General features: G+C 31.1%; 3 protein-coding genes across 3 annotated transcripts; all 3 read left to right on the top strand.

Moving 5' to 3' along the window:
* Bma-myo-3 (Uncharacterized protein) lies at positions 1-13,480 on the top strand (the record flags this gene model as incomplete). Its single annotated transcript, XM_043082071.1, has 39 exons — positions 1-151; positions 278-489; positions 655-811; positions 1,062-1,192; positions 1,530-1,581; positions 1,859-1,963; positions 2,125-2,223; positions 2,329-2,432; positions 2,526-2,664; positions 2,816-2,934; positions 3,066-3,218; positions 3,416-3,586; positions 3,734-3,913; positions 4,280-4,442; positions 4,869-5,015; positions 5,206-5,592; positions 5,900-6,099; positions 6,986-7,222; positions 7,336-7,473; positions 7,786-7,881; positions 8,051-8,196; positions 8,380-8,475; positions 8,589-8,784; positions 8,915-9,175; positions 9,446-9,538; positions 9,707-9,786; positions 9,917-10,001; positions 10,104-10,216; positions 10,349-10,466; positions 10,663-10,854; positions 11,017-11,223; positions 11,357-11,539; positions 11,661-11,794; positions 11,917-11,995; positions 12,071-12,202; positions 12,366-12,533; positions 12,670-12,846; positions 12,938-13,033; positions 13,280-13,480. The coding sequence occupies 39 exons, from the start codon at positions 1-3 to the stop codon at positions 13,478-13,480; spliced, it is 5,898 nt and encodes a 1,965-aa protein (XP_042938005.1).
* Positions 13,481-15,422: 1,942 nt separating this feature from the next.
* On the top strand, positions 15,423-17,124 carry Bm1440 (Uncharacterized protein; the record flags this gene model as incomplete). Its single annotated transcript, XM_043082070.1, has 6 exons — positions 15,423-15,465; positions 15,832-15,915; positions 16,025-16,063; positions 16,369-16,443; positions 16,659-16,751; positions 17,018-17,124. The coding sequence occupies 6 exons, from the start codon at positions 15,423-15,425 to the stop codon at positions 17,122-17,124; spliced, it is 441 nt and encodes a 146-aa protein (XP_042938004.1).
* Positions 17,125-19,642: 2,518 nt separating this feature from the next.
* On the top strand, positions 19,643-22,082 carry Bm2641 (Uncharacterized protein; the record flags this gene model as incomplete). Its single annotated transcript, XM_043082069.1, has 8 exons — positions 19,643-19,809; positions 20,140-20,274; positions 20,579-20,745; positions 20,857-21,011; positions 21,141-21,218; positions 21,487-21,579; positions 21,671-21,814; positions 21,966-22,082. The coding sequence occupies 8 exons, from the start codon at positions 19,643-19,645 to the stop codon at positions 22,080-22,082; spliced, it is 1,056 nt and encodes a 351-aa protein (XP_042938003.1).

Raw genomic sequence — 22,082 nt, 5'->3', positions numbered from 1 at the left:
ATGGCAGCAGCTGAAGGAAACGCTGAATTATGCAAATTTGAGGACGACGATGGGTATCCATACTTAGAAGTTAGTCGTGAGGAGAGATCAACAAATGCTGCAAAGCCATTCGATTCCAAAAAGAACTGTTGGATTCCCGATGCTGACGATGGTACAATCATTTTTCAACAGAGCAATAAATAAATTCATAGTAAAAAGACGAAATAATAGGGCAGCTTTTTTCAATAAAAAAATAAATTTGAAAAGAGCAATTTCTAATAGATCTTAAATTTTGTAGGTTTTGTTGCTGCTGAAATAAAATCATCAGCAGGCGATAATGTAACGGTGGTCACGGTGAAGGGCAATGAAATTACAGTGAAAAAGGAGGAAGTTCAAGAAATGAATCCTCCTAAATTCAGTAAAACCGATGATATGGCCAACTTGACATTCCTGAATGAAGCTTCTGTACTTAACAATTTAAAAGAGCGTTACTACTCGATGATGATATATGTATGAATTTTTTATACCGAACTATAATCGAATTGCACAAAATTATGAAAACTGAAAATTTCTTCAAAATCTTTCAAAATAATTTCTATTGTATTTAATTATGTACAATTTTTGAAAAAATTAGCTAATCTGTTATAATCTATTCAGCTTGAACACCTATTTTAGACATATTCTGGCTTGTTCTGTGTGGTAATCAATCCATACAAACGTTTGCCTATTTATAGTCCATCTATCATCAAACATTACATGGGTAAAAGACGAAACGAAATGCCACCACATTTATTCGCTGTATCCGATGAAGCATATCGAAATATTCTCATTGGTATGATTGATTATGATTTTATTTAACACAAACATGTTGAATTTAAAGTAATGAATTTAAATTTTTATCAGAAGCAAAAAAGTACAATATGACAAGATACATGTAGTAATAATTATGTCATTTCTGATAGCATTCCCGATAATGCAGTATCACGATGCAGTTCTGATATTTACATGTTTATATTTATAGCATGATCTAAACGTTCTAGTTAATGTACTACAACTCTAGGTACATACAAATTTAATTCTAGATCATGAGAATCAATCAATGCTGATTACCGGTGAGTCTGGTGCTGGTAAAACTGAAAACACCAAAAAGGTCATTACATACTTTGCTATTGTCGGTGCCACACAGCAGAAGAAAGATGAAAGCAAGAAGGGAGTATGTATTATTCCTTCAAAATTATTGAAGAAAGCATCCTTCCAGGACTATTCCACATATCTTCTAGATAGTAATAAATGTCTAGAAGAGATGTGTAAATTAATTGCCAACATGCACTTCTACTTAGCTATTCTCGATTTGAAAATGTTTGTAATCACATTATATTCTAAAAATTTTTTAACTATAATGATAGCTGAAACGTTTCTCAATCAGTCTATTATCCTACATTCAAGATATTTTTCTTCAATACTATATTCTAAAAATTTTTTATACAAAATGAGTTTTCCTTCAAAACTTAAATCCATAATTTTAATTTTTTTTTTTTTTTTAAATTTAGGGGACTCTAGAAGAACAAATCGTGCAAACTAATCCAGTATTGGAAGCTTTCGGTAAGTTAACTGTAGGAATTGGTTACTTCAATTGAAAACTTTCTTTTGTTGCTATAAATCAAAACTTAAAGCTCGATAAATTAAAAATATTATTACATTAATGACTGGTGAAAATTCAATACATAGCTTTAATAAACTTTGATTAAAGCTTTTTTAATTCTGTCTTCTCTAAAAAAAATTGCACAATTTAACTTCTTAAAAGAGGACTTTTATTGAAATTCATAACATTGTAAAGAAATGAGACAGTAAGATTTTTGAAATAAAATCATACTTATAGGTAATGCAAAAACGGTCCGAAATAACAATTCCTCACGATTCGGCAAATTCATCCGAACTCATTTCACTAAAGATGGGAAACTGGCTGGTGGTGATATTGAACACTGTGAGTTTTTAATGCTTTTAAATTGATTGGAATAGTGAAAATTCTGGTTACTGTTAGATTTAAATAAATTAGTGTCAACTTTTATATACTAATTAATTATTCTTGCAGATTTCTATCAACTTGCTTAATAATTTAAAAACTTTTGTTGAAAAAATTTCCAGATCTTTTTGAAAAGTCACGTGTTGTGCGCCAAGCTCCTGGTGAACGTAGTTATCACATTTATTATCAACTTATGTCCGGTTTTCATCCGAAAATAAGAGGTTAGTAATAAGGTAATGTTAGTCTGCAAAAAACTAAATATTTGAAATGTAACCATTATGGTTTTCTATTCTGGTGAAATAATTGGACGAAATATTAATTTGCAGAAGAACTACGTTTGACTAACGATATTAAATATTATCACTTCTGTTCCCAAGCAGAACTAACCATCGATGGTGTAGATGATAAAGAAGAAATGAAAATCACGCAGGTATAATGTTTTTCTTTTTTGGAAAACTTAGTTAAATTTCAAATTAAAGAAGGTTAGAACTTTTAATTCCGAACTTTTATTATATTGTTCCAGGAAGCATTTGATATTATGGGCTTCGAGGATCATGAGACTCATGACCTGTACAGCAATGTGGCTGGCATTATGCATATGGGTGAAATGAAATTTAAGCAACGACCACGTGAAGAGCAAGCAGAACCAGATGGAGAGGAAGGTTCGATGATTTTTCATTTCTTCTCATTCTGATCTGTCATATATAGTAGTAAGTATGGTTGTTTTCATATATAGTAGTAAGTATGCGATAATTGAAGAGCTAGAATACCTCAAGTAAACAATGAAACATTTTTATAGTTGCCAAGTTTTAGATGCAAAGAATGCTGGTTTTTGTTTTGGCGTTGATTATGAAGAATTCCTAAAAGCTTTAACAAAGCCACGTGTTCGTGTCGGCACAGAATGGGTTAATAAAGGCCAGAACTTAGAACAGGTACGTTTCATTAATGAAAACTTAAGGAAAGAATTTCCATTACCTGAATTTTTAGTTTGAATTAATTATATTTTCAAATTTCTAAAGAAGTGATCTGTACTTATGAATCATAAGAAATAAGAGATTTCCAGGTGCATTGGGCTGTAGATGGCCTTGGTAAAGCTATCTATTCGAGAATGTTCAAATGGCTTATCGATAGATGTAACAAAACACTTGATCAAAATAAAGAAAATCGAAAATATTTTATCGGTGTCTTGGATATCGCTGGTTTTGAGATTTTCGATGTAAATTTTTTACCTTTGTAATTTGAAAATTTGAATATTCAAAAAAGTTCCGCATGTTAAGTTCTTTACTTTTAGAAAAGCATCATTTCGAAAGCAAATAAAATGCATGATTAAGATGTATTCTAAAAAATTTTATGCTGAAAAACAAAATGAATTTCCGAAAATTACAAATAAAATTACATGTGCAAAATTTGCAGTTTAATTCGTTCGAGCAGTTATGGATCAATTTCGTAAACGAACGACTACAACAGTTCTTCAACCATCATATGTTCGTTCTTGAGCAAGAAGAATACAAACGTGAAGGGATCGCTTGGACTTTCATTGATTTTGGTCTCGATTTACAAGCTTGTATCGAACTGATTGAGAAAGTAATTACATACTTTGTATGTCCTAGGATAAAAAATCTAATAGAAACTGAATCAGAAGTTAATAGACTTAAATTATTTATATTCTTCCAGAAGCATATGAAGTTAATTGGAATAGAAAATAGTCCTGTAAATGGTTAAAATTTTCAGCCTTTGGGTATCATTTCGATGTTGGACGAAGAATGCATCGTGCCAAAAGCGACCGATATGACATTGGTGCAAAAATTGAATGACCAGCACCTTGGTAAACATCCCAACTTCCAGAAACCCCGACCACCGAAAGGAAAACAAGCCGAAGCTCATTTTGCTATTGTTCATTACGCCGGCACCGTATGTTTCCGTAAATTTTCTTATTTCTTTTACGAATTTAAGCTTTTGAAAAAAGCAAGGAAGGATTATGAAGTTACTCCAATGAGACAAAACTAGAGGGAAAATCTACTCCAGCAAGGTAGAACTTGAGGAATACAAAAAATGATGAACTAATAGGAGATCGAACTGGTGATGAACATAAGAACTAGTCCTTCATTTAACTAAAATTTCCTTTTATTTGAAATTTTGAAATTAGATCATTAGATAAATAAGGGAAATTTTTAAATAAATATCAAAATTTTAAACTTGCCCATTAGTTTCACTCAATACACACATCTTCTAACTCTGATCAATTTCAAATTGTGTTCCACATGGAAAGAAATATAGGTGCGATACAATGCTACAAACTTTTTGGAGAAGAATAAAGATCCACTGAATGATTCGGCTGTTGCTGTGTTGAAGCATTGCAAAGACAACCAGTTACTCCTAGATATCTGGGCTGATTATCAAACTCAGGAAGAAGCAGCAGAAGCCGCTAAAGCTGGCATTGGTGCGTCAAATGTTTTAGTCCGACAACTACTAACAGCTGGTTTGTAAAGCCTGGAGAGATTTAAAGAGGAAGTAATATAAGTGGGAATTTTCTGTTTAATTTTAACTCCAATGAGAAAGAGATCTTTTCTGTTTTCATAAAGAAATCTCTTGTTACTGAAAAGGTAAAACGTAGACAAAACGATTTAAGCTAATTGCTAACCTGAAGAGAGTGTTGGTGCATATTATAGAATGAGAATGAACGAGTTTTTCAATTTTGCTAATATAAATTAACAATGAAATAAATGATTGAAAAGAAATGGTTCATTGAAAATTCTGGTACTTTTAACATCATGAAGTTACTAGTATGGATTCCATACTAAATAACCAAATCAGATCAATAAATTAAGCTTTTTATGACCTGTTAAACTTTTTATGATCTGTTTAGAAAGCGGACGTAAGAAGGGTAAATCGTCATCATTTATGACTGTCTCCATGATGTATCGAGAATCACTGAACAACTTAATGACTATGCTGTATCAAACACATCCGCACTTCATCCGTTGTATTATACCAAACGAGAAAAAAGCTAGCGGTAAATAATTTGTTCATGAATGAAAAAGATAAACAAAACAACATCTGCGATCATCATTAATTCTTATTGTAAAGAACTTAAAAGATTCATTTATATGAGGATTTATTGGAATTCAGAATAAAAATAATTGTGCCATTTATTTCAAAAGATATTAATGATTAGCTGGTTCATTATGAATAATAATTTCTAGGGGTTATTGATTCGGCACTGGTGTTAAATCAATTGACCTGTAACGGTGTATTAGAGGGTATTCGAATTTGTCGTAAAGGTTATCCGAATAGGATGGTCTATGAAGACTTCAAACATCGTTATGCTATCATTGCCGCTGAAGCAGCAAAGAATTCGGATGACAAGGCTGCATCTACCGCTATCACTGATTTCTTGTGTAATAATGGTAAACTGAGCGATGACGAATTTAAAATGGGTTCAACGAAGATTTTCTTCAAAGGCGGTATTCTGGCTCGTCTTGAAGATTTGCGTGACGAGGCATTACGTGCCGTAATGACGAACTTTCAGTCACATATTCGAGGTTTCTTGGGTTTAACTGATAAGAAACGTCGTCTGCACCAGAAGTCAGGTGATTTAATTTGCTTTTTTGAATATTTAATTTTAAAATAGGCTTGATTATTTATTCTTAAAGCTCATTTTTTAATTTTATTTGAATTTTGTGGAGTTTTCAAATTCTGTTTCAGAATTTTGATAATTTTCTATTGTCATTTCTTAGATTTCGCAGTTAGCTTGATTACTTTTCATCAAAAAATCATACATTAGAAGTCTTAATTTTCTAAATTCTTTTTTTTTCTCCAGCAAAAATATAATACCACTTTGATACATTTTGTAGCTCGAAATAAGTCACAAAATGTTAGAGAGAAGCAATATCTCAGGTGTGTTGATGATACAACGTAACATTCGCATATGGTGTCTGGTGCGCACTTGGGATTGGTTCAAGTTGTACGGTCGGGTGAAGCCAATGTTGAAGGCTGGCAAAGAGTTGGAAGAAATGGATAAATTGAGCGATAAAATTAAAGGTTTGGAAGAAAAACTGCTGAGAGAGGAAGGAAACAGAAGAGAATTAGAAGCACAGGTGAATCATATCACATTCAACAGCATCTTTATAAGCTTGGCTCTAATGTAGGAACGTTTTATCATAATGCATTGTAAATATCAGCATTCTATTATCATGGCAATTATAGTTTGTTATCATCTTCAGTATTAATAATTATCAGAAGGCTACTATTATCCTTATCAGTGTTGTTGCTGCTTATCAGGTTGGTTATTATTATCTCAGTATCGGATTTATTTTAGGACTATTTTAGGGTCAATAAGATAGCTTAAAATATCTCACTAAAAAATGATTTATATCAATACAATGAAAAACAAAACAGAGCTTTCTATATATATTTTTAAAAAGAGTGCAATTTTTAAAGTGATAATGCTGAAAAAAAAAAAAAAAAACGTAGCAAAAAGAACATAAACTCGAAGAGAGGAATAAAACATTAAAATGTGAGATGTGTAATATTTCAAAATAAATACATTCAGGATGATATACTTAAGAAGATTTCATTTTTGGGTGCTTAGACTCTGTCTCTTTTCAAATGTTTGTTGTCTGCCATTCAGAAGAAAATAAAATTCCATTGAATTTTTATTTCATTTGAAGCCATTAATTTGTATATTTTTTCTGGATTAAAAAGCATTATTATATCAGAAAGTTGTATCTTCGAAAAACGGAAATATTGTAAAACGATTTCATAAGTTTTCCATTAGGTCAAAGTATACAAAATGAATTTCAATGTTAGATGCAGCAATACTTCGTTAGCAATAACCGCTTTCTACTGACTTTCACTCAAAATTTTTTGTTTAGGAATCCTTTTAAAATAATAATAATGGAGGAAGAGAATATTCAGAAAAAGGTCAGTATGATTAGAAAGAAATTAAAATAATAATAATAAGAGAAAGAGGTAACATTTTAGGTTGCTGACCTGACCCACGAGAAAGATCAATTATTTGCAAATTTGGAGAAAGAAAAATCGCATTCAGCTGAGGCTGAAGGACGGATTCAAAAGCTAAATGAAATAAAAGCGGACATGGAACGACAACTGGAGGAATTAAACGATCGTGTTGCAGAGATGGAAGACCGAAATGAAACTTTAAATCGGGCTAAAAAGAAGAGTGAACAGGAAGTCAGTGATTTAAAAAGGAAGAATCAGGTATTAAACTTAGCCATTTCAAAGCAACTAAGATTATTTTTTTTTTAGAATTTTTTTTCACATGCAAAATCAATAATTTGATGAAAAATAAAACTTCGAATGAATAAGTTTAGGAACTGGAAATGGCATTACGAAAAGCTGAAAGTGAAAAGCAATCTCGTGAACAGAACATTCGTTTATTGCAAGGAGAAATGGCAAGTCAGGATGAAGCTGTTGCTCGTGTCAACAAGGAAAAGAAACAACAGGAAGAGGTGACAATTAACATTTTTATTTTTGAATTAGGGAAAGGATTTGAAACTGCCAAAGCATAGTTGTTGTTAACAAAAAAAAGGAAAAGGAAAAACCAAACTAGAAATGGTGTGAGTTTTGAATTGTGAGTAGTTTTTAGTGTTTTTTTATTTATTCTAATTTGTATACTTTCTTTTGTTTTTTTCTTGTCCTTTTTTTTGCATTTTTTTTTTTCATTTTTTTGCTTAACTTCTGCAACAGACTATTTCAAATTCGTCGTTGCATTTTAAAACAAATAAAATTTTCTTTGAATTCGTACTATAATTAACTTACAGATGAACAGGAAATTAATGGAAGACTTGCAAGTTGAAGAAGATAAAGTCAATCACATGGAAAGGCTTAAGACAAAAATCGAGCAGCAATTGGATGATGTTAGTTGTCTTTACCGTATAGAAATGAACAAACTAATTAATTGCAGTTTAAGTTAAAACCGATTTATCTGTTGAGTCATTGATTTCTAGTCGTATGAGTAAAGCATTATCAATAAAACGCTTAACTATTTTTCTAACTCCAATTATAATCAAATTTAGTTTATTTCAGATGGAAGAAAAACTTGAACGTGAAAAGCGTATGCGCCTGGATTTAGAAAAAGCTAAAAGAAAAGTGGAAGGTGAATTGAAGGTGGCTCAAGAGAATATGGATGAAATCACAAAACAAAAACATGACATTGAACAAATTCTAAGGAGGTAAAAATAGATGACCAAAAAAATGAGGCAAAAGTGTGATTGGACGATTGCCATCGAAATACGTTAAAGTTGCCTTGGTGAAAGTTTATATTATGCAATGAAAGAGGACGAAGTTAAAAAAGAACTGCTTTTTTTTTCCTCTTTCTTTGATTTCTATTTAAATTTATGGCATTTTAATTGAAGGAAAGATGCAGACTTGATAGCTACAGTTGGTAAGCTCGATGGTGAGCAATCGGCAGTTAACAAGCTTCAGAAACAAATCAAGGATCTGGAAGGCCGGTAATAGTTAATCATATGATTACATTTTGGTTAGTACTGGAAATTTTTGAAATTGTTTTACTTGGAGTGCAAATTTAAATGAATTTTCTGGAAATTAACATGTTTTGTTTTAGTATTGCTGAACTTGAAGAAGACTTGGAGCAAGAACGGCAATCACGTGGTAAATTAGATCGTGCAAAAGGAGACCTACAACGTGAGCTGGATGAAATAACGCAACGTCTAGATGAACAAGGTGGTGCTACTGCGGCGCAAATAGAACTGAACAAAAAACGTGAAGCTGAAATGGCCAAATTGAAGAGAGATTTGGAAGTATGGGGGTTTATTCCTTTTTGGATTATTTGGTAAAATCTATCTAAATGAGTATTAATATTTGATGTTGTGGCTGAGACTGCTCAGTCCATTCATTATTCCTCTCGCTTAAAAGTCATCACCGTTTCAGGAAAATAATATGAATCATGAGCTGCAAATTTCTGTTTTGCGTAAAAAGCACAGTGATGCCGTTGCGGAACTCAGTGATCAATTAGAGCAGCTGCAAAAGTTGAAAGCCAAATTAGACAAAGATAAAGCGCAGATGCTTCGAGATCTGGAAGAAGCAAACGCAAATGCTGATGCTGAGAGTAGACAGAAACAGGAATTCGAGAAACATTGCAAACTTTTGGAAATGCAATATTCGGAGCTTCAAACAAAAGCTGACGAGCAGGTAGTGAAAGTTGAAATCCTTTCAGTAGTTCCTAGAAAAAAAAAAGCCGAAGTAAGCAATTATATGGCATGTCACAAAGGAGACAGAATTAAGAAGCATAGTGAAAAGATGCTATCTTTTTCTGGAGAAAACAATGGCTGGGAAAAATATATGATATCATAATAATTTATGTTGAATCATTTTTTTTAACTTTCTTCTTTCTTCAAAAAGAAAGTGCCTTTTTTGTTTTTTATTGCCATTGTCATTTCGTAAGTTACTACAATTTTTTAGACACGTCTAATTAACGATTTCACGGCGTTAAAGAACAGGCTATCGAATGAGAATAACGATTTGTCGCGACAATTAGAGGACCTTGAGAACCAGGTATTTCAGTGTGACTATTTGACATACTTTAATTTTGACTTGAGTTTAACAAGCCATTTTTTGTTAATAATTTAATCAAAATAAGGAATATAATTTTTAAAATAATTCCTTCTAGCACCAGAAAGAGATAACTAATTTAGATTTTTGATGAAAACTTGACTTTGATAGATTAATGGACTTCATCGATTGAAAGCGCAACTTTTGAGCCAGTTGGAAGAAGCAAAACGTGTGGCTGAGGAAGAATCAAGGTCATTTGCATCTGTATTTTTATATAACTGAAGGAATTCTCAAATTCATTTATAAATCTGAAATTTCATTTGTTTTATATTTTTCGAATTTTTTTCAAAATTTCATAACTGGAATTTAAATATACTTTAGAGAACGACAAAATCTGACAGCCCAGGTGAAAAATTTGGAGCATCAGAATGATAATCTCCGCATTCACGCTGATGAAGAATCTGAGGTTGTATAAGACACTTTTAACCTGTATATATTTATTTCAAAACTTTTTAAATTTACGTAATCATTTATGGCTTCTTCACAGCCTTTATTTATAGTTATTTAGGGTAAAGCAGAATGCCTGCGCCAAATGAGTAAGCTGAACGCTGAAATTCAACAGTGGAAGGCGCGATTTGAGGGTGAAGGGCTGGCCAAAATGGAAGAAATTGAAGAAGCTAAGTAAAGTTTTAAAATTGTTGAACTCACTAAATTTTTATTCAAAAGTTTTGGTCATTTTCAACAGCTAAACAGAGCACCCAGCTGTTTTTTTTTTTTTTTTTTTTCACAAAACTTTTAAAATTTGAAATTAAGGCGTAAACTTATGGAAAAAGTACAAGATCTTACGGATGTAAATGAAGCAGCCAATGCGAAGATTATGTCTTTAGAAAAGACTCGGCACAAGCTGATGGGCGATTTAGATGATGCTCAGGTAATTTTTGCGCTCATTTGGTGGATTCCTCATACTATATCTTCTGCAAAAGTTACTGATAATTATGAGACATATAGAAATTGTGTTAACACATTGTTAAAATATTTGTGTCTTTAAAAGTTGAAGCACAAAAAACTTTCTTAAATAAAAAACACAAAATTTAGAAATTATTTCCTTGAAATAATACAAAATTCAGGTTGATGTTGAGCGGGCAGCAGCCTATGTAGGAGCCTTAGAAAAAAAACAAAGAGCATTCGATCGTATAGTCGAAGAATGGAAAAAAAAGTGTGATGATTTGGCAGCTGAGCTTGAAGGAGCGCAACGGGACAACCGTAATCTCTCTACCGAGTTATTCAGAGCCAAGAGTGCCCAGGATGAATTGCTTGAAGTAAATATTCTTATTTTCTAGCATAAAAAATATTAAATACAAAAAAGTTTTAAATGAATAATGTGTTTAAAAAAATGTACATTACATTCCAACACAAATATACTTAGAGAAAGTGAAATATGAATTAATTATATGAATTAAAAAAGGATCAAATTATTACAGCAAATAGAAAGTTTACGCCGAGAAAACAAATCATTGTCATTAGAAATCAAGGATTTAACTGATCAACTTACCGAAGGTGGACGATCGGTACATGAACTGCAGAAAATGGTGCGTCGTCTCGAAGTCGAAAAGGAAGAACTGCAGAAAGCTCTGGATGATGCCGAATCTGCTCTGGAAGCTGAAGAAGCTAAAGTTTTGCGGGCACAGGTAACTTTTTTACCTCAAAAGAAAATACAGTAGTCAAAATGTGATAATCAGTTTCGAATTCTGAAAACTTTAGGATGTTGTTTTTGGACGAGGAAAGCTGATTACTTGATGTTCTTTTATAATTTGTTTATAGGTGGAGGTGTCGCAAGTACGTGCTGAAATCGAAAAGAGAATTCAAGAGAAGGAAGAAGAATTCGAGAACACTCGTAAGAATCATCAGCGAGCTCTTGAAAGCATGCAAGCAACTCTTGAAGCGGAAATGAAAGCTAAACAAGAGGCATTGCGCATCAAGAAGAAACTTGAGCAAGATATCAATGTCAGTAACTTATATCCTTTGCATGACCGAATTCACTATGATTACTAGCCTTAAGGGCAGTATAATAGGCTTCAAGTCGATTTCAAATAGATTTCACCCTAAAATATTTTTTTTTTTTCAGGAACTTGAAGTAGCTCTTGACCATGCCAACAAGGCGAATGCAGATGCGCAAAAGACAATAAAGCGATATCAGGAGCAGATCCGAGAATTGCAGATGCAGATTGAAGATGAACAAAGACAAAAAGACGATCTTGCGTAAATTTACCCTTTATTTTGCCCTTAATTTTATAACTGATTACACTTAAGTTCAGAATTAAAATAGTAAGTTAAAAAGAAATAGGAAATAGTCAATTTTTCTATTATAATTTTATTTTCAGGGAACAGTTATCTAACACACAAAAGAGAGCAGCTATTCTGCAAGCCGAAAAAGATGAGCTTGCTAATCAAGCTGAAATGGTAGGTTGTGTCATTTATAAGTTTAAGATCATCAAGTTCAAGAAAGGAGGAGGCATAACTCTGAGATGATTACAGGCTGAACGTGCTCGTCGCGCAGCTGAACAGGATGCTATTGAATTACGTGAAACAGTGAACGATTTGACAAACCAAGTTAATGCAATTAACAACACGAGGAGAAAGTTGGAGTCTGAGTTACAGACTGTTCACGTATGTTTACATCTTTTGCCACCTTTTATTTAAAAAATGAAATACCTGTTTAAACATGATCTAAATGAATAAGATTTTAATCTTTTTTGAGAAGACTGCATGAAATAAAAAGTTGGTTACTTTTTTCGGAATTCTAGTCTTCTTGGAGAATTGAGAATTTCAGGTGGAATTAGACGACGTGACGTCACAGCTTAAGAATACCGACGAAATGCTAAAGCAAGCTTCCGCAGATGCAGCACGACTTGCGGAAGAGCTACGCCAAGAACAGGAGCATTCGGTGCACGTAGAAAGAATGCGTCGCGCACTCGAAGTACAAATCAAAGAGATGCAGGTTACATTTTGGTACAAAATGGAGAATTTATAGTGACAATGTAAAGCTTATAAGTTTGGAATTTGGTGAAATAAAATTATTTTTTTTACAAAGTGTCGCTTATTTTTCTTGAAACGATTATTTTTTCAATTTTCAGGTACGTTTGGATGAAGCGGAGCAGGCCGCACTGCGTAGTGGACAAAAAATCATCGCTAAATTGGAGATGCGCATTCGGGAATTGGAGCAGGAGTTAGATGGTGAGCAGAGACGAAGCTCAGACTATGAAAAGGAATTGAAAAAGGGAGATAGGCGTATCAAAGAATTGCAATTCCAGGTAACTGTAGATTGAAATGTTGAGTTCTTTATATTAGACTGAGCAAAATTTCTTTTTTTTCTTTTTGCGAATTTTTATTTGTACGTTGTAGTGTGAAGAAGATAGAAAGAACAATGATCGATTAACGGAACTAGTCGATAAATTGCAAATCAAAATAAAGATCTACAAACGGCAGGTTGAAGAAGCGGTAGGTTAAATTCTTCTCTTTTTAGAATATGTAAGCTGCAAAAAGTTTAAAAAGGTTTTTTTTTTTCACAGGACTTAAAAAACAAACGAAAATTAGAAAAAAAATTAGATTAGGCTATCAGTCATCAATAATCAGAAAAGAAACTTTTGATATCAAAAATTTAATGTAATCTTACAGATCGCAAATCTGGGGTCGTCCATTAATTTGTTCAGTATTTGTAATTTTTGAATCCATAATTCATTCCAGGAAGAAGTAGCTGCAATTAATCTAGGCAAATACCGACAATTGCAAACACAACTTGATGATGCTAACGAACGGGCAGATATCGCGGAAAATTCATTGGCAAAGCTTCGTTCAAGGAATCGAGCTTCAACGATTGCTCCACTTGCTCTAAGTGCTAGTGCAAGCTTTATCCGGGTACCATCTCAATCAGATCTGGCACAATGAAATGAAGAATAGTTATATACTTTGAAGCTCTAAAACTACAAATTTGCTCATGTCCTTGGTTCCATTTATTTATGCCTTTTTTCAATTGTGCATAAATTATCCGTTTGCTGACGATTATCATTTGCTTAGGTTATTAATGGGCATAATAATATTGATTGATCCAAATTTTGTTTTTACTTCTTTTTTTCACCGTTTTTTTTCTTTATACATTGATTATTTTATGAATTTTAATTGTTATATAACTTATAGCTTTGTGCAGATCTAAAGTAATTCTTATATAGCATCACGTTTAATTGCATTGCATTCATGGCGACATAAACATTGATCTAGATTATATTCGGATGACTCAGGTGTAGATCCGTCTTCTACTTCGGTGAAATGCTATTTTATACAAAGCATTTCAAAAGTATTTTATATAAAGTATTTTATACAAAGTATTTTATACAGTTGATCTTTTTCAGAACCATTTATTAGTAATAAATATATGAATAAAGGATTCCAGAATCATTTATTCATATATTGCTATCACCTCTCTTCCACAAATCTTTTAGATTTCAAAGATAATTGAGAATTATTTTCTTTCTGAAAAGTGCCTTTGTGTCTTTTCTTCTTTTGTCACTAAATTTAACAAAAGCATTTCCATGAAACATTTTGGGTCTAGCTTCTGAATTATCACAACCCGAACTTTAGCATGCAATCGGACTTGAAGGTTATCCCTCACCTTAGAATGTGTAAACTTTCACAGATGTCCTCAATGTCCTCATCTTTTCTTTCGCTTACGAACGGTATGCATTATGATCTTTTAGCAGCATAACATCTTTATGGCGAAATGTATATTTTTTTGTAATAAAAGTGAAACGAGACGACAGTGTCATTGTTTTCTTCTAAATATGTGATTTTTATTCACTGTATCCTTGGCATTCGATCATTCGACTTCTTCCAATTTTATATAATTTGTTTCAGTATTTTTTTGGGAAAGTTATATACATGCTATCGATAAATAAAAATATGAAAGGAAAATATTTATTCTTTTCTTGTAGAATAAAATTAATGTAGAAATCTCTACACGTTTAATGCACAACCTTGTAAGAAACAATCTTATAACCTATGCATACTGATTGTGCTGTTTTACATATTTTCATAAAAATTAATAGTAGAATGTATTGAAGAGAATAGAAACTGAATGATGGTATTCATAGCAAAAAGCAAGAAATTATACGAGATGTCCTGAAAGGAAATGATTTACCTGCTTAAAGTGGTAAGGTGAAGATTGACAGTCTAGAAAAGATGGAAGAATACTTTTTGCACAGAGACTCAAGGAAATTTCTCCCAATGTTCGTATTACAAATGCTCGTCTCTTAAATATCTAAATTAATAAATTATTGTCGTTTCAGTTTCACTTTTAGTGATAATCACTGCCTTGCACTTTCTTGCCTACATTCATACCTTTTTATGTCTTATTTGCTTGAAGTTTTTTCTGCTATTAACTTCATTTTACAAAATGCTTGTCTCTTAAATTTACTCTTTATGATTTACTATTATTTTGGTTTGGTAAGTTTACTCTTCCAAACTCCTAGCACCTTAGTGTAGTATTTTATTTCAGCACAAAGTTTAAAGTTGGACTTACTCTGCACAAGCTCCTTGCAATTTAGCTTAGTATTTTTTCTCAAATCCAATCGTTTACATATTTGCTAAGATTTGTGACTTTGGAAGCAATAGTGATAGCGATTTATGTAAATAATTAATGAAACGATATTGCAATGTTTGCATAACCAATAAATTATAAGTGCAAGGCCATATACGCTGTGACCAAAACCTTTTAATAACTTTTTTAACTGTAATGGACGGTTGTGTTGCAGGCGCTTTTGGTATATCACTCGTCGTAGATGCGTTATGTTCACATTCTCGTGGTATTAACAGACGTGCACTAACACTCTCCCTAATGGTTCTTTCATACGCCACCCTTATTTTAAGCTCTTCAGATGGTAATATCTTTATTTAGGTTCAAATTTGAATTTTTCAACGAAAACTCAGTCTTTTAAAGTTTTACAAGTAGATATTTAGAAAAAAGACAGTGTTCATTTAACTTGTGATGAAATTATCAACTGACTAATGAATCTATCAAAGCTATGACTTATCGAACACGGGTTCAATCTCTACCTACCTGAAGTTTAGACATCTGCTTTTTCCAAGTTTCACAGAAGTATGAAATTTGTCAAAAGATCTTTTTTCTTACTATCTTTGGAATTCCTGCTGATCGCAATTATTCAAATACTCTGTAATGAACATGTCAGTTTCTAACGTTTGAATTGATCACTCTATAAAAACAGGTGGCAGATTCTCCATTTCAGAAGCAAATTCATTATTTATTAGAATAAATACCACTTCCATGGAAACAACTACTTTTACGGAATATGCTCCTCATTTATATTACGGTAACACTTCACTGAATTCTAATACTACTAAATATGATTCAATAATTTGCTATAATAATTAACCAAAATTGTGTGTAGAACAAAAATGAAAGTGTCTATTTTATTACAGCCACAACTACCATCGAACCAGAAACTACTATAGTTACAGGTACGGCTTTTCAGTTTAAATAATGATTCAACAGAAGTCACAAAATCAGGAAATAACAAAATACTGAATATAATTGCCGAAAATTTCAAACGGAAGAAATCAGTCTTAACTTAAACTGACCCATACTTGAATGATCTAAAGTAACTTATCATCCGATTGATCAAATGATCAAATGACAAATGATTTTGTAATTCTTTCTTCACTTTCATTTACGTTGTTTCCACTTATCTTATTTTTAATTCAGAATTTCGGAAAAAAAGAGTAAATAATGAAATAATGAAAAGAATTGAATTCAGAATTTTCAGAAAATTCAGAAAGTGAATCTCATCAAAAGTTTATTATATCTGAATCAACTCAAACATTATTAGCATCAACCATTGGTACTTTCTTTTTGTCTCATTCTTTTTTAAAGATTTAATTCCAATTCACTACTATTTTTTGCATGAATACAAATCATAAAGTCTATTTCATGGTTAATTCATGAAAGTGTTTATTGGTAATTGGTCACAATATTTTATACAGAAGTATGCACTTATTATTTAATAGTTCCGATTGTCGATATTCCTATAAGATGTTCAACACAAAAATCGTTTAGGGAGGAGGCATATATCTGGTTATATCAAGAATTCTTCATTTTCAAATACTCAAATGATGAAAATAGCTAGGAAGAACGAAATGCACAAAAATGGTCAATCATCTAATTATTTCCTCATAACATTTTTGAACTTAAATCAAAATGAAAGCTTTTTGAGCTTAAATTTCTATACAGTTAGTGTTTCTGAACTTTGAAGTGTAATAATTTTTAAAAAATAACAGCAATATTTTATGAGAATTCTCTTTTTTTTTTTCATTAAAGTAAGCTATTTTTGTGATAGCATTTTGCTCCCGTGATAGTACTTCGGAAAGTACTTTCGATTTCCGGTAAAGTTAGTCAATTACATAGGCCTTTTTCAGGAAGAACATATCTATATATACTTGTAATCATTTGCATTGCTTGCGGCCTTGTCAGCATGACAATATTTTCACTTCTATATTTTCATTTCATTTTACCATCACCATGAGAAATGCCATAAGTAAAGATAAGCTGATTACATCGAAAGTTACTAACACTTTGGTGGAAAACTCGAAACTTTTTGCATAGTTTGATGCTCACGAAAATGGTAATTTAGTCAGAAAGACTGCTCTTAATATTAGATTCCAGATATTTTTATCAGCTTACTTTTATGTTCCGGATATCACTTATGTACCAGAAATTGTTATATAAGACTAACTATCAAATGAATGAGATACATCAAAAGGAATATGTTATCTCAAGAAATGATGAAAATGAAAGATTATTGTAGTATTTGCTAAGTTTTTTACATATATGATAACAGAATTGTTTGCAGCATTTGTTAAAATCTTTTTGTAGATCGAGAAGTTTTTGAAGTCTCGGGAATAAGTAAATATATTGTCGTCGTTGCTACTTAGAGAATTACTTATCAGTTTATTATTATTTGAAACTAAAGATAATTTAGCGATTTTACGTTTCACATTCAAATGCCAACATAATCAATGCACACGTAATAAACTTTAGATTCAATCAAATATTTTTGCTATACTATAAAATAATGTACAAGATTTCAAATAAAATTTGTTAGAAATATGCTAGGAATTTCACACATTGATTTCGATATTAGCAAAGAATTTTCTTAAGCCAACAATCAGCCCAACGCGTTTCACATGAATTGAACAGTAATACGTAACATTTGTTGCAAAACTGTTTTTCACCTCATTTTTATTCTTTATTGTGAAAGGTTTTAAAGAAGTGAAATGTCAACTTTCGGAGGGAGTATAGTATAGAACATAGAAGCAAAATATCCTGTGATCTGCTTTTCGATATTAGCAAAGAATTTTGATTGAAGGGACCCACCAAAGACTGAGGTAAATGCATTATTGGATGGGAAAACCAATGCGAGATTGGTAAGCCCTATTGCAGAAGATGCTAGTAAGGTTAATGAGAGATTTTTGTTCATGAAACAAGCTTTATTCTCGAATACAGTGACAGCTGAAGATGGTACCTGGCCATGGGCACTGACAGTTCTCAAGACTATGAGATTGTTTCAGGGAATCCCTTGCATTTCTTTTTGAATAGATCTATTGTGGCAGACAATAGCAAATTATACATAAAGCAAAGCTTTAGCAAAAACAATAATCCTTTATTCTGAAGAAGTAATTTATTCAGCGCAACTGCGCATTTTAATATTCGCTTGTTCGTGGAGGGTATTGGTCAAATGCTTGGTGCAGTGAATATTTAGGATAGTGTGGATTTGTTTCGCCGGTATATGCCATTTTTTTGTTTGAATTTAAAACATTTTTGATAAATTTTTGGATTTTGGAGATTCGCTGTTTTCTTTAATTGAAGAACATTAATTAGAACTACCAACAACAATACTGTAAGTGAATGAATTTATGTAATTGATTACTAGGTCAAATGTGGTTTTTTTATGCATTGATCATTTATCAGGTGAATAAAATGGTTTTTAATCGTAAGATGGATGCTTAAGTTTAGCTTAAGAATTCTTGTGATTGTAAGCAATTATGCCAATAAGTAATTTTGAATCAAATCATAGTTTTTTAAAATGTTATGTTGTGGTTTTAACAACTAAATCAATTTTGGTAAGAAAAAAGAATTGTATCTAATACTTATATTTATTTAATAATCTTTGAGTAAAAAGCTGAGTAGAGTGAAAGTTGCAGTGAAGTTCATAATTCCTGAAAGTTCATTAATCTGTTTCACCTGGTTGCACAGATATTATAATACTCCATCAATGTTTTCTTTGAAACGTCAGTATCAACAGTATCTATTTGAGTTATTTGTCATCTTAAGTCAATTATAGCTAACAGGGATTGAATTTAATAATCAACATTGATTTAAAAAAGAAAAATAATGATAATTCATCTGGTACGCCCCAAGAAAAAGGAAGCCATACGGGTTGTAAAAAATATGTCATTAAACTGATAACTTTCAAAGTTTAGAGAAAATTAAAGTGGTTGCATAAAATAATAAGATATGTTAGCACTTTTAATCCAGTAAAAATAGGCTTTACTTAAATAATCATTAAAATTATGTCTATTATCTGAAAATAAATTTTGAGGAAAAAGAGTGAACTGAATCGTAAAAAATAGAAATACATAAAAACACATTCACTCCAACAGCTATGCAAATGTTATTGACAAATGATTGGATAATATAATGTTTACAACGTACCATTTAGGCATTTAGTTCGTCTATCGCCTTTTTCTTTATTAAAAAAACAAAAGTTTTACATTTTATAAGTGAGGATTGTATCGCTGGTTGAGTGTAGTAGGACTGAATTAGTTTCCGAACAAAAAATTATTAAATTATAGAAACAGAATTAAGTTTAACTTACCGTTTAATTGATTATAAAAAATTACGAATTCATTAAGGATTTGTTCAAATACTATTGTCATCAATTTACTCACGTCAGCGTGTTATTCTAACTGCTCTTTTTTATATTTTGCTAAATTTAAAATTTAATGATTTTATAGAAAGTTAAGATGACAATTTCATATAATATGGATGTTGCATCCGCATCATCGTTTAATTTTTTCCGTTTAATATTTCGGTGGAAGGGTAGCATTTGGAAGTTGTGCCTCAAGGAACTTTGCATTTGGACATTGGTTTTTCTGATTGTAACATTCATTTATCGGTCATCTTTTTTTTTAACTTACAGCCAAAAAGTGTTCGTTAATTTCTTTGATGTTCAATTTTTCCCCTTTTTTGTTATTTATTATTTTCCAATAATTTGCTAAATATTTTTTTATGATGCATTTTTTAATTTGATAGAAACTCTAACATTATTTAGTAAGTGAAAATCAGTTGACTAATCAATTGATTAATTAATGCTAAAAATGAATAAGTATGCATTTTGAGAAGATGGTGAGATTGTTAAAAAATATTTAAACTGCAAAAAAAATCGTATTTATATTTAATAATTAATAATTTATACTTCATGAATATATTTTTATAGAAATGAATAAGAGAATAATCGATTAATGAATGAAATATTTAGAATATTTGAAAAGCTCGCAAATTATTTCGATACTCATCTTAATTATATCCCACTGACATTTATGCTTGGCTTCTTTGTTCAGACTGTCGTAAAACGTTGGTCGGTACTGTTCGAAAACATGGGCTATATCGAAAGGTCATTTTAAATTTAGTCAAATTTGTTTCCAATAACCGATTATATATATTTTTTTGTAAATAAATAATTGCTTGGAAAGTAAACCAATATATAATTTTTTTTTTTTAAACTTTATATAATTTTTTAAATAAACGGTACATAAATTTGTGATGAACATATGTTTAAAAAATTGCTTATTCTTTTGATAATCTTACAAATTAAAAGTATAAAATAATTGTAGAAAGTCAATTTCTTCCCTCGATTCAAAATTCACAGCTACAGAATTTTTTTATTTTAATTACTAGTATGTATTCCAAACTTTCAGCACATCTATGTATATTGGCGGATATGTAAATGGTATAGATGATGAATCTCGGTTATTACGCCGAACCATGGCACGCTATCTGTGTTTAACACAATTACTTATCTATAGAGATATTAGCATACGTGTACGGAAACGTTTTCCAACTTATGATAGCATCATTAAAACAGGTTAACTAATTCTCGTCATCATTATTATCATTTTCTGTATCAAACAATTAAGTGAAAAAGAATTATTTCTCTTTTATAGCGTTTTATTTGCATTTAAAGAATTTTTTTTAGGATTTATGTCAGAAAATGAATACGAAATATTGAAATCAACTCAACCGGATTTTGATAAATATTGGGTACCTATCAACTGGATTTATGCACTTATTTTTCGTGGACGTAAAAGTGGTAAAATTATAAGCGATGCAATCGCCTGTAAACTTTGTGATGTTTGTTTTTATTAATTGAAATTGCAGAGTTAAAATTAACATGCAGGGAACATTCGATAAATGCATAATGAATTATTAAAATTTATTTTGTTTCAGTTTATGAAAATATTTTGATTAATTAATTTAAAGGAAGTCAGAAGTTTTCGACACCATCTTCAGATATTATGCAATTATAACTGGGTTCCAATACCATTAGCATACCCACAGGTAAAAGTATCGAGTTTTTTATAGAATTTCATCTTCATTTTAATGGATGTTGTACATGTTAGGATTCTTGGATTAATAACTTATTTCGAAATTTCATTCGACCTTACTAACTAATATCTCTTTTCAAGCCAATATTAGCTAAACTTAACTTTTATCAACTTAAACCTAATTAAGTGAACTAACTGTTTGTTTATGAATTAATTTTTTAATGACAATTTGAACTTATGTTTCAGATTTTAATTCTAGAGAATTATATAATATATTACAGCTGGTATTTTTAGCTGTTTATGTTTATTTTGCAATATGTTTAATTTCACGACAGTTTATAATTACGGAGCGTGACGTACCAAATAAAAGCAACGTGTGTTTTAAATTGTATTCGCTTAGTATTACTTGCAATTACTTAGGAAAATTTTTATTTTTAGAATTTTTAATCAGGCATATAAGTCTAGATCGATTTATTACTGCCATGTGTTACAATGATGGAATTTATAATATTTGTCGGATGGATGAAAGTAGCCGAAGGCCTTTTAAATCCATTCGGTGAAGATGATGATGATTTCGAGAGCAATTTTCTAATTGATAAAAACTTGGCAGTTTGTTTTCAATTTTTTTCTCTTCCATCTTTCTTACAAAAAAAGTAACAATTTTTGTTTTAGTTCTTTTTTCGCTCGAAAAATTTCAAATTGTCCATTTAAATATTTCATTTTTCTGTATTTTTTACTTTTTACTTCTTTACTTTCTTAGGTATCATTATGTATCGTCGATGATGCATCCAATGATGCGCCAGAAATGGAAAAAGATCGATTCTGGTCAAATAGCAAAATAAACGAAATTTATTCTAAAAAATCTCTGATAGTATGA

The sequence above is a fragment of the Brugia malayi genome (assembly GCF_000002995.4).
Source record: "Brugia malayi strain FR3 genome assembly, contig: Bm_v4_Chr4_scaffold_001, whole genome shotgun sequence".
Classification (NCBI taxonomy): Eukaryota; Metazoa; Nematoda; class Chromadorea; order Rhabditida; family Onchocercidae; genus Brugia; species Brugia malayi.
The sequence above is the reverse complement of the archived record's forward strand: the minus strand, read 5'-3'. Positions and strand labels throughout refer to the sequence as shown.